Source organism: Octodon degus, unplaced genomic scaffold, assembly GCF_000260255.1.
Source record: "Octodon degus isolate 3935 unplaced genomic scaffold, OctDeg1.0 scaffold00112, whole genome shotgun sequence".
NCBI classification, from domain to species: domain Eukaryota; kingdom Metazoa; phylum Chordata; class Mammalia; order Rodentia; family Octodontidae; genus Octodon; species Octodon degus.
In genome coordinates, this window is record NW_004524688.1 from 3112342 (window position 1) to 3125722 (window position 13381).

Consider the following 13381-nt stretch of genomic DNA (forward strand, 5'->3'; position numbering starts at 1 on the left):
AAAAAAAAAAAAAAAAAAAAAAAAAACAATTATTAAACAATATATATGAAATTATTTTACTTCAGATTGCTTAGTAAAACTTTTTAGAAGTTTCAGGCCTATATTTTTTAGGAGTTGTCTAGACTAGACTATACTGGGACAAGCAGGGCTTCTGGCCATTGTTGGTTATTGTACAATAATTTGAAATTTTTTATTTGGTATTACTGATTAGTCTCAGATCCTTTAAGTTTTTACACAGTTGGGTGTCTGGTAGTAGTCTAACTTTCAGACCTTGCTCGTTTCTGTGTTCATTTCCCTTATATTGTACACCTCCCCTTTGTAGTGGGGGTGACTACTTAGGTGTTATGATGAAGGGGAGGGAGGAGAGTAGCCAATCTAGCCAGGCGGGGACAGTGCATCCAGCTCTCTCTGCTTTGACTTGTGTGGCTCTACCTTGATCAGAGAACTGGGCCTGTGACTTGGAATAAAAGCTCAGGTAAGTGGTGACAAATACAAAACTCAGGGAGAGCACATCTCACACAAGTAAGTGGTAAATGTGTGAGAAGAGAATTAATGATTTGAGGACTACAACTTTTTTGTGATAGATTTTTTCAGGTGCCTGGTACAGCAGAGAAACAGGCAGAAGCAAAAAGGGAAAGGGGATTTATTATCTTTGAGGACATGGAGAGAATGTGGGGAAGATGAGGAATTCTTGCGATTGGAACAAAGGGAAACTAAGGTTTTTATGGCTTTTTGGCAGGGTGGAGTATGAAAGGGGTGTTTAGCTATACCCGAGAGAGCTGACTGGGGGTCTTCCCTAGGTGATGTGAAGGGTAAAAGGAAATTGTACCATGGACTGAGTTGGAGAGAAGGTGGTCTTGGGAAAAGGGGCTTTTGTTTTAAGGGCTTCATTCATATTAGATGACCACCATGCTGATTTAGCAATTTATACTAGGGCCAGAACCTATCATGTTGGATTTTTTACTTTTTTTTTTTTGTAATTTAGAGAAGGGTCTACAGCGTGTTCAGAGTCTCACTACTACATCAGACTTGTAGTGATTCACCTGTTTACAGCATCCCAGGAGCTGGGATTATAGGCGGGCACCACAACGCCCAGTCTCAAATGCCATCTCAGTATGCCCCAGTGGCAGGGCCCACATGGCAGGCTAGGGGATTGAACCTTGGCCCCTGCACCAGCTTGTAGGTGTTTTCATCTGCTGAACTATTTGGCTGGCCCATTTATTTTTTATTTAATATTGCCAAAGTGGAAAACACATAGCAATTAACAGTGTTACAATACAAAGTCAAATAGATTTTTAATGCCTTGTTTTTTCAGGTTTTTAACAATAATTTAGGCTATCGTTTGAGAGCAAAACTAGTTACTGTCATAGACTGTTATCTTTGTGACTAATGGAATCTTTCTAGAAGTGAGTAGTTGGATTCAAATGGAATAAATCAACCAGTGGAAACTAAAATCCTACTTACATAGAAGAATTTATTTAAATTAACAAGATCTTTTTCATTTTTGTTTTTTTTTTATAGCTGATTTACCTGTGAGCCAGTGTTTGTAAGAGTGGTCTGGGTACCTTTGAGACTCTTTATTTCCCCAAAGCCCAGCATTCTGTATAGGCCTTAAGAATGTACTACAACAGTCTCCTACTAGGCTCACATGACACTGCTTCTCTAGTGAACCAGCAGCATTGTTGCTGTCCAACCTTTGACACTTCCTGGAAGCAGACACCATGCCACCTTGAGAGCTCAGGCCCTGAGGCCTTGCAGCAGGCCCTTAGCTTGGCTTGAGACTTTCCTGGGCCAATGTTAGCTTGCCAACCCACCTCTTTAGATACTAGCTGAATATTTTCCTGGCTTTGGCTTTCTTGATGTTTTTAACCTGAATGATCAAGAGAAGAAAATGAAAAATTGAATTCAGTTAGTTCAAAAAATCCTACAACTTTCTATGAGATGACACCCTTCTCTTAGCAAGCTCTCTGAGATGCCTGAGATTGAATAAATCCTTTAATCTCTTCCAACTTCTGTATTTTTTTTGTTTTGTTTTTCCTTTTTGTTGTTTTGTGAGGTGGGGGGGTTGGCAGGCTCTCAAACATACTAGGCCAGTGCTTTACCACTGAACTACATTGCTAGCCTTGACTGGGTTTAGCTTTGAATGTAGATTGGCAAAATCGGAAGAAGCTTGGAAAATCTTAGCCCACTGATTGCACAGGAAAGGAAATGACCACACTGCTCTAATAATTAGCCCCTTATAAAAGATAATTTTACTATAGAAAAACAATTCTCCATGAGCCTCTTGTGTTTCTACTTGTCTCATGAGAGAGATACCAACTTCCTTTTGTTCTGGATCCAGCTTTTTAAGGAAAAGCTAATAACCTTTGGGGAGAAAAATAATCTTGGTCCAGAACAAAAGGCACCCTTGCTTATTTTCTAGTCATCCCTCCCTCCCTGGATGTTTTGGGAAACTGGTGTGTCATGACACTAGTGTGTCTCTTTGCCTGAGCTAAATTATGCAGTCCTTTGTCTCCAGTCTGAGTCCCTCATCCTTTGCCAGCATCCATAATACATCGAACTAACTAGCAAGCTGGGTGACACATTGGATTCTTCCGTGTTCCTGCAAGTTACTCTAGTACCATAGAGAAATCTCCTTTCTTAATAAATAAAAAATAAAGCACTGAAATTCACTGATAGGGCACATGTAATTAATATGCACAGCTAGTATGTTGTGTTTTAGTTTTATCATACCATATAAGTTACTAGAATTTGCCAAATGTCTGTAGCTTTTTTTTTGTTTTGTTTTGAGACAGGATCTCATTATGATTATGATTATTTTATGTATTTAGTACAGGATCTCACTACATAGATCACACTTGTAGTGATTCTCCCATTTTCAGCCTCCTAAACTCTGGGATTACAGAAATGCACCATCATGCCCAGTCTGACACATCTCAGTGTGGCCTGGGGGCTTGGCCAGCATGGCCCCCCAGGGCTTGAATCCCCGTCCCTGTGTTTGCCTAAGCAGAGGCTTTAATCTTCTGAGCTATCTGGCTGGCCCTATAGCTTCTTGTTACCATTAGCTATAAGCTTTCCTCTCTGAAGAAAAGGGTCTTGACTTTTATCTGGTTAAATTTTATCTAGAGTTAATTTGTGATCTGTTGGCTAAATGTCTTCTTATAGTTCCCTGAAAGCTAAGAAAAAATACAATACTATTTATGTACCTGTACCTTCCCAATGGTCCAGCTAACTCAGCTCTTTTGAAAGACTTGTGTTATGAATGAGTATTTTTTTTTTTTTTCATGTCTGCAAAAAGCAATTTTTGGTGCTTAGATTGATGGATAGCCTATGATTTGGTCTTGTCCTCCACACTTGTTTTGATAGTCAGGAATTATATTAAATCTTTTTCTCCCTGTCCTTAAATTAGCTTTTGAAAGACCTATATCATTTCAAAAGATTGACTAAAGGGATAGTAAAAATGAAACAAAACTAGTCAGGCAGTGTGATTTTCATGCTGTTTCACAGAAGAGCCTGGGTTTGCTTATAGGCAGGAATCCATGACTCTGCTGGGCTCCAGCATGTTTGTTAAACAAACCGTTCTCCATTTGTTGTGGAAAGATTAGAATATCACGTAGGCTAAAGACTGTACGTAAGGGGTCATCTAGTATACTACTTCCTGGTGTAGGATAGGTTCCAGTGAAGCAATAGTTATATACCATCTGGAATTCATTTAGAGTCAAGTAATGAAGAACAGCCTGCCCTGCAAACACCTGGCTTTAAGATGTATCACTGTAAAATAGCACCCTCATGATTTTTGTAGTACTATATATACCTGTGATATGGCATGATTTTTAAGAGGCAGTCAGCAAGTTCTGTGTAACTATAATCTTCTACGAGGGTAAGTAGCGCCTACTTTCCACCTCCATTCATATGATTGTGTGGTTCTCAAGGGCATAGGGCATCACCTTGCAGCTCATAAGAAATGACCATCCTTGTCCTTACCCAGAAGTGAAAAAACCAGAGAGTGGTCAAGCAATCTTTAGTTTTTAGAAACCCTAAACTGACCCACACTGTACCACAAGTGATTCTGATGTACTCCAGAGTTAGAGACACACAGCTGTTGTGACCAGCATATCTGAGGAGAATGCGGCTTTGTGGGAGACAGCAAATTCAGTGATGTTGTCAACAATAATATTTATTAAACAAGCATAAATTTTCATTTAAGGAAATATTGCTAATGTTTATCTTATCCCAGAGACTGTTAGAATACAACTATAAAATAAAGCATTTTACATTTATTTATTTTTTTTAGGATAGCTTAGCCTATCTTTAACAGCCAAAATTCAACTTGCTGCACATTTTAAAAATAAAATTTTGTTAGAATGCAGCCACACTTGCTAATTCGCATGCCCTTTGAGACTGTTTTGAGTCTCTGGTGTCCAATTGATAAGAGCGACAAAGACCATATAGTACAAAAAAACCAAAAGCATGTAGTATTCTCATCTGAAGCTTTCCACAAAAGTTTGCCGACAACACATCTACAGAGTAAAGGGAAAATATTCTGCAGGTTCCAGGTAGTTATCCTCAAAATATGTTAAGAGATAATGTAGTGTGCAGAGTGCTTCTGTTGCTCAGTAACATAGTTGCATAGATGTTTGGAAGTACCAGGAAATTTGGCTTTCTCAATGTTAGTGTTGTGGAAAACATAGATTACTTGAGAAATCCAGCAGTGATGGGCCAAACAACCTCCTGTGTAAATGAAAGATTTGTTCCCAAAAAAACACATAGAAATTAGAAAAAAAAGAAATGAGAAAAAGTAAAAGCAGCCTTTTTTTGATAAACCAGACAAAAATGATCATTCAAAAACAAGTGACCAACGTGAGAAGTTAAAATAAAGATAAATGTTACAGGATATGTTTGGGAAATTAACTAAACATGGAGAGGTGCTTATGGGAATATTTCCATTTGTCTGGCATAGAGGCTGGGCAGACAGGCCTCCCAGGGAATTCTGGGATGCCAAATAAGGCATAAAAGACTGCGTCTAAATTAAGCTAGAAGAAGCCAAGTGTTGTATGAAGTTGTCCCTGCCCAAAGTTGATGCATTCTTCTGTTTATGCTGACACATCGCTCTTGAAATCCTGTGTCCTACAGGGTACTAACTGTACAGAAAGCCTTGGATTCCCCTTAGAACTCATGGGGTACTTTTTGGCTTCACTTATTGTATGACTGTGGACAAATCATTTAAGGCTCCGCTGTCACCTTTTCCTCATGTTTGAGATGTTGCTTTAGGTTTCTCTTGCATCCACCTCCTCTTTTTCTTCTAGACTCACTTATTCTCAAGGGGCATGGCTGACATGGTTTCCCATGCTCCCAACTCACAGAAGTGAAAAAAGATCATTTAGTGCCTTGTTTATAAGAGAAGGTTGTCGACTACCTTGGCATCAGACAAGTGCTTTCTTTCCCTATAAAGATATGAGGCTGATTTATTTGTAACTCACAACTAATGATACATGTTTTCTTGTACAGAGTTCACTTACTGTCAATATAGCTAGATAAGGAAAAATAAACTGCTGGAGTCCATGTTTCTGATCATGTTTCTCATTCTTGCAGGAATTTTTCTTTAAGTGCGGAGCACACCCAACTTCAGACCAGGACACGTCAGTGGCTTTGAACCTAATAACAACCAACAGCCGGAACATCACTTGCATAACATGCACAGACATCAGGTAGGGCTCCCAGACAGTCTCCCCCTCGTAATCCTGCCTTCCCAGCAGCCTCCCCTTTGTAGACCTTTCCTGAGACCACTTCCTGACCTATTTCAATGCTGTTCACCCATTCTGAGTATGTTTTAATGAGATGAAATTATTGGAAAAAAAAGTCACTTAGTTCATTTTTCTAATATGCTTTTCATACACTTGAGTTCTTTTATGTATTTTTCTCCTTTAACATTGAGGCACCACATACATTCATACTACCAAAGTGAATCAGAGGTAATTTTGGGTTTGATTATTTTCAATTTCCATGAATACAAGTAAAAAAGAAAAATATGGAAATGGTGCATTAGAAAAATGGAAAAACAAAAGAATAGAATTGAATTATAGCTTAGGGACCAAGGTCAAAGCTGATGTCTCTTCCATTTCCAAGGTAAACAGCAGATAGCAGAATTTCTTATTCTACCACTGAGATGGACAGCATAAAAGTATTTAATTTGGTAAATATTGTCTGAAGTTGGCCAATAGTTCCATATTGCAATAGTAGGGAATTAGCTGTGATAACAGGAAGAATTTTTAATAGAAAGCCAAAATGTATTGCTGAATAAAATCAAGCAAATTTATTCATATTTTTAAGCAGAAACAGATGTATACCCTCATTGGTTTCTGGCATTTCAAAGTTACTTTATAACCTGTGATTTCATGATTAATGAGTATCAACACTCTTAACACAATACATTCTTTGCTAACCTTAAATTAGAACGTTGAATGAAAGAAGCCTGTAAACCTTAATAACGTCTATTAAACAAATCTGTTCTTAAGAAGGAACAAAATAAGACATATTTTTCTCTTTACTGCATATTTTGTCACTACTATGCCAGGAAGTAGCATAATATTTCCTAAAAATACAGCATTTCAACTTCCTTGGCAAGGTGAATGGCTATGCGTGGCTAATGCTTCCAAAATGCAAGAAGAACGGCCAGAATGATGTTTCTGATATTTCAGGAAAGGAACTGGAAAGTGCTAAAAACGAGCAATCACGTGCTCTCATAGCAATAGCTAATTAAAACCACTTTCCAGCTTTTTAAAAGAAGAATTCACAACATTTTGCAATAACTCAGAGCCCGGCCTGCCAACCTCTGTTTTAAAAGCTTCCATTAACATGATAAACATGACATTAAAAAATGTAGGGATGATCACATTGTCTGACTGTGAGTATTGCCCTTCCTGTTTACTGTTGGTCAGTATCCACTTTTATATTAATAACTGGCAACCTCTTTTGAAGAATATGGGCCACCTCTCAGTAGATAGGGATATAATTGGTGGAAAATAATATTGTTGTAATAAGATTTTTCATATTTTAATATGGGTGATTTTATAAATAGAAGGTACACTATATTTACATAAAGTTTGTGTGTTCATAGACAGTCATTTGAATGAATAAAGCTCCTTCTTATATAAGGAAGCGGAAGAATGTACCATACATAGGAACAAGAAAGAGACTGCGTTCTTTCTTTAACACATTTGTGGATAAGGCTGTCGTGGAAGGTTGCAAGGGTACAGTCTAATACTATATGTTCTACTCTGATGATCGTTATGTGGTTCACCCTTCCCAATAATGTTTTGTTCTTAGTTTAAAAGTCACTCATAATCAACTATAAAGACATGCTAAAAATATTTTAATCCTAATGCTATGATGATTTTTGTTTTATATTTTTCAAGTTTTTGAAGCTGGAAATATTTACCTAAATATTTATATGTGTTTATGTGTGTACAGTTTGAAATTATAGCATACATTTGGTTTTTGGGTGGTCATAACACTTAACATGATACCATGGTAACTTTTATCTGCTATGAATCATTCCATGAAAGGACTTTTACAACTAAGTGCCTAAGTTTTATCATATGAAAGAACTCTACTTCCCTATGGTTGATAATTTAGATTACTTCTTGTTTGTTGCTGTTTTTGGTATTAAAAAAAAAAAAAAAAAGAAAACAGAAACTCATACACTTTTAGAATAATCATTGACTCCATGCACATAGTTGTAGGAAAAGAAATAGGTCAGTAGTAATTGACTTTTAAAAAGATTCTTAATGCATAATGCCAAATCTTTCTGTCCCTTTCTCTTTCTCTCTTTTTTTTTTTAGATTGTGAGTGCTCAAGTTTGATAGAACTTCTTTCTGTTTCTTTCCAAGTACTGTGTTTATAGTTTTATTTTTGCCCATTTGATACATGAAATAATTTTTATAACAATATTTATTTTTTAAATTGCTACTAGTAGTATAGGCAGCTACATTGGATACAAGTTAATCTACAGTCAGAGAGGGCCTTTGCTCTCAAGGAAGTCAACACACACACAAAAAAAAATACAAGACCCACTGTCTCAGTTATTCTTCTCTCATTTCTGGGACAAAAACCTGATACTCAAAATTAGGGAAGGAAAGTTTTATTCAGCTCATAGTTATTGGAGGTTTCAGGTCATACCAATGCAGAGCGGCACATATTAGAGAGCAGCCATTCATGGAGGGGGCAAAGAGCAAGAGAACAAAGGGGTGGCAGCAGCTCAGTCAGCTAGCTGGCCTCTCTCCCCTCTTTACATTGCAATGCAGAGTATCTGCCTCAGGACACTCACACCCATAATGCCAGCATTGAATCATGAATCAAGCACAAACTTCGGAAGCTGCCCATGACTGCATGAGGCTTTCAGGGGACAATAAGACACACACCACAGCACCTACATTGTACCCACATTGGGACTGGTGTATAAATTATCCCTAAGGAAGGATCTTGATAGCAACCCAATTTGGGGATGCTGTCCTGTCTCTCAGGTAGTATCTCTCACTAAACCTTTCTTACTCTCTGTTGTCCCTTGAAATTCATTGTTTGATATTTGGAGGACAAGAATTTAGAACATTTGACATCTCGCAGGTTGAGAGTTATATTTTTCCTATATCAGTAGGCTCAAACATTTCTCATCTTTCTTATTTGCATTTTAAGTTGTGAGAATATGGTGTAAAACTTCCTTCATTCAAAAACTTTAAGGAGGGTACACAAAACAGATCTGGTCTTGGCAATTATTTTCTCACGCAATAATTATAACATCACTATATCCTTTTTATGTAGATTTATAGGTTTTTGAATTTATGTGGTCATCATAAAATTTTACATCTTGTTGGCGGTAAAGTTATGACTTTCAAATGTCTTACTGAAAGATTTGAAAATAAAACTTTTTCTTATCTACTCATGTTTTACACACACACACACACACACACACACACACACACACACATATATAATTCACATATCATTCAAGTTAAATATACTTAACCATATATTAGGTAAAATCCAAGGATACTGTTGATTTATTTATGAATCTTTTCTGTTGTATGCCACTTATAATACCTAATACAAAATAAGAATTTTATGTTTGTGCCTTATAGACATATAGTTTAGTGTGTGTATTTTATTCATTTACCTGACTCTTCAGTAATAATTCAGTGAGGGCTGAGCAGGATAGAACATGCCTGACAAGTACTAGGTCCTGAATTCAATTCCCAGAACAACAACAACAACAACAACAACAACAACAACCCAACAATTTAATGAGCCTCTGTGACATGTTAGCTAACTTTTTAACCTATCTACAAAATCTCCTATTATATAGAGGAAGATAAATAAGATAAATGTGTTATTCCTTAGCAGTGTTTAGGCTTAAAATTTTATTTCAGTCTGTAATTTGTGCTCTTTGCATTTACGTTTCAGATAAAACATTGTTTTCTCTTTAAAAAAAAAAATAGCGAACCATTAAAGAACCAAAATCTCCTAATATTTTATTTAAACCTGCAGGCTTCCTTCTGAAATGAAGCTTATAGCTTTCTCTGCTTATCTGCAGAGTTGACCAGATCTAAACCTGTTCAAATCTTATCAGTTGGTAGTGTGAGGTTTAGGGGAAAAAAATGCAGTGAGTTTTACAAAAAGCAAGAACTTGTGCCAGACAGAGGTGGAGGTAGGATGTTTTGGTATTCTCAATGAAATGATATCAGAAGGTTCCAAACATTTTGGGATGCCTTAGTGTGGCTAAGAAATAACATTGTGAAGTCATATGAACTAAGCAAGGGCAAAGCTAAGGCAATACAGGTATTCTTCTCCGATGCTATGCATGTCTTGGGACTTTCCCTGGGACTTCCCAGTGCTTGCTAAGGGAAAACTGTGATTTCTGCTTCTCGATTCTCATTGTACAATTTCCTTCTTTAAAAATATTTAAATGTAATATTAGTAATTGTGCCCAAATGAAAAATCACTACCATGTAGATTTAGTGAAAAAGAAAAACTACTCATCCTTGCTTCTCCTGTGTGTCTCCTAAGACTGACCAGCTAGTCTGTGCTCTTTCTTCCTTTATTCATGCTTCGTCCATGTACAAAATTGAAAACAAACTAAAAAAAAAAGAAAAGAAAAGAAAAAGAAAGAAAGAAAAGAAAATGTTTACACAGTTAAAATTTAACCTTTCAGAAACAAGTTTCAAAATCCAGTTCCCAACAGAGCATTAAACCTAAGAAGTAATACCTCCTTGTAACTTCCTTCAGTTCATCCCTTATGTTTTTGATGTCATTGTTGTTTGATATAAATGGTTTTTATAATTTTTTTGGCTTTCAAATTTGTCTTAAAATAAAATTTATTCAGCATTGAAGCAATGCTGTCATGGATTGCAGACTTAAAAGATTTACTTGGGTTTAGAGATTAGCAAAGATTTATCTCAAAGTCCATTTGTAATTGTTCCTGGTGTCCCTGGGTGAGAGTGATTTAACTATCATTTGACAGTATTCTGGTATACATTCTTTCATTCATTTAACAGAGAGAGATAAGTCTTGAGGTTCTTAGTTATGTTCCCTTCGGATACATTTCTTATATCCTTAAGCTTCCTTTTGTCAATTCACATTTTAATTTTGGCTATGTGGTAGTTGGAATTTTTTGTAATTCAAGATTAAGTTTTTTATTTAATTTTTAGAGGTTGCAGAGAAATCTTAACCTTTTTTTTTCTGTCAACTTAACCCTTTCTTCACATTTTGAAGTCTGTATATGTAAACAAGCTGCAGTGTGCACCATGGCCTTTTTCAGTAAGTGGCTTTGTTTCTGTAATGAAAAATTGTTGCAAGATTTTTATGTGTGTTCCTGCACTAAAGTCAGATACCTAGAGAGTTATATAGTAGTATGCATCTTACCATGTGCCACTTCCATGGGCGATAAGTACTTCTACGTAAGTATGGAGAGTGTCCTGGTATATCGAACTTTACATAGCATTAAGGAGAAAACCAAATAAATGTGATCAAACTGTCAAGAATACAATATTTGTATCAAAATAAGCAGGAGCATATCATGGAGTAGAATGGGAAAATCTTATAAATTTTTAAAAATAAAAGGAAACTTCAAAGATATGTCTTCTTTCTTGAAGCAGGTTACTTCACACTGTGCCCCACATGCCATAGAGTAAATTCTGTCTACTTCTGCTATGAATGATTCTTTCCTGAAAAAGTATAGCATACTCCAATCTAATCCAGTCTTGATAGAGAAGTGCTATAAAGCTTTTCACAGCTCACCTTTTGCATAAAACCTTCCTCAATAAGAAGAAATTTGAATATAGTGTTCTAAGATTCAAACCTATTGCCTGATGACCCAGAATATTTTAGTTCCTCATATTTTAAACAACTTGGACTGTCATCTTACAGATGAAGAAATTGAGGTGAAGATATTTTTAAAAAATTATATCTGGTCATATCACAAAGGTTATCGACTGTCTCGGTTACTCTTCTCTCATTGCTGAGAGAACACCAAAAATGAAAGAAGGAAAGGTTTATTTAGCTCACAGTTAATGGAGGTTTCAGTCCATACTCAGCTGTCTCCAAGGCAGACTGGCACACGGCAGAGGGCAGTAGGTCATGGCAGTGGCAAAGAGCAAGAGCAAATGAGAGTGGTGGTGACAATGGCAACAGAGAACAAGTCTGTCTCCCTTATATTGCCTTCAGGCTATCTGCCCCAGCTAGGTGTAGCACTCATAATCAGGAGTACTTAGACCCATAATAATCCCAGCAGTACTTAGACCCATAGTCCTAGCATTCCTCAGACCCATAATCTGTCTTGGATCGTGAATTAATCGCAAACTGTAGAACTGTGCCTCAATGAATGCATGAGGCTTTGGGGGGACAATACACACAAACCATAGCATCAAACAACCAAAATGTACATGATTTAGAAATGCCTCATGAAACTTTCCCTTTCTTTGTATTGTTTTCTCTAGCTGTTAGGCTACATGGTAGATTTGCATGTAGAAGGAAAAATGTAATAAAATTAGGTATAGAGATAGGTATAAATCACTTTCCTCTATGTGCCCTTTGACTTTAAAAACCTATAATCCTTGAACAACCAAATCTGTGTACTCTGGGAAATTTGTAGAATGCTTGAAGGGCAAATGCCTCTTGCTCATAGGAAAGATCTGCCCAATAATGTGCAACACAAGTCTTTGCATGAAGGTTTAAATATTTGTTGACTTCCCTTAAAGTAAATCCATTTCATGAGGTGTAATAAACAGAACGCTAGAGGAGTGGGCTGCTTTTAAAGCATCCTTTCTCAGTTGAATTTTCTGAAACTTAATTAAATAATATGGCAAAATAGAAAGCAACGTAGGGTTTTTAAAAACTTTTAAGAATGAGAAGGAATATCCAATTTTGACGTCTAAGTCATATGATGTAGATTACTAAGCCATATTGTTTTGGCTCAATTACTTATGAAAACATAGGAGAAATATTCTGTCTGTATTGATACTTTGCAATGTGAACGATGTCACTTTTAATGCTAGTCAGTGACCTTCAGTTCTCCTGCGGTGAACACTATGGATTTCAGAGCAGAGCAGCTGCATCTGCAGGGTTTCCTGGAGGTGTTACAGGTACTTGTGCATGAAATTCATATGCCTTACCTTTTCATTTAACTGTCACCACAGGTGCACAGCAGCCCCCACTGGCAAGAGGAGGGCAATATTGAAAATCCTCCTGGACCACTTATGAACGTGTTAAGGTCAACTTTGCATGTTGTAACCATCTGGATTTTAAACAGTTCATTTTCTGTTGATAGATGTTAAGAAAGAGGCCGCGGCATTACTGAAGCATCCATGGAAGTCTTGCTAAGACCTTGCTGACAGCCTTTATTTTTAAGATTTATTTTTATAGAAAGAAATTCCCACATAATCTTTAAATAACATTTTTTAATGTAGAAAACTGTTGCATGGTGTATGTATTTTTAATTGCAATTTTACCCTTATAATTAGCAATTGATTATAAACTAGGTGAAGTCACTTTCCAATGCAAATAAGGTTTGCATCTATTCATAACTTCACATAGAAAATTTAAATTACTTGGACATTTTTTAGTGATTAGCAGTGCTATGATCTACTTTTCTATGTAGAAATATCCTATTCATAGATATTATTCTCATAATATTTAAAACTAATTATTCACAGCCTTGTTCTTTGTGGTTTGCACAGCTTGCAGTTCTATTTGGAACAAAATAAGCAAGCATCTCAAGAACCTGGAGTATGATGTTATTTATTGAAGCACAAGTGTCATGGTGTGTCACTTTCATTCCTTGTTAATTTGCCAGATTTTATTTATTTTATTTTATTTTATTTTATTTTATTTT

At 36.4% G+C, this 13381-nt stretch overlaps 1 protein-coding gene across 2 annotated transcripts in view; it reads left to right on the plus strand.

Annotated features, from left to right (window-relative positions):
* The window catches only part of Prkn (parkin RBR E3 ubiquitin protein ligase), a 1575591-nt gene that overhangs the window by 887420 nt on the left and 674790 nt on the right, over nucleotides 1-13381 (plus strand). For both annotated transcript variants that reach the window (XM_023699288.1, XM_023699289.1), the window contains exon 6: nucleotides 5593-5708. In XM_023699288.1, coding sequence (XP_023555056.1) covers nucleotides 5593-5708 — 116 coding nt within the window. The remainder of the gene's footprint in view (nucleotides 1-5592; nucleotides 5709-13381) is intronic.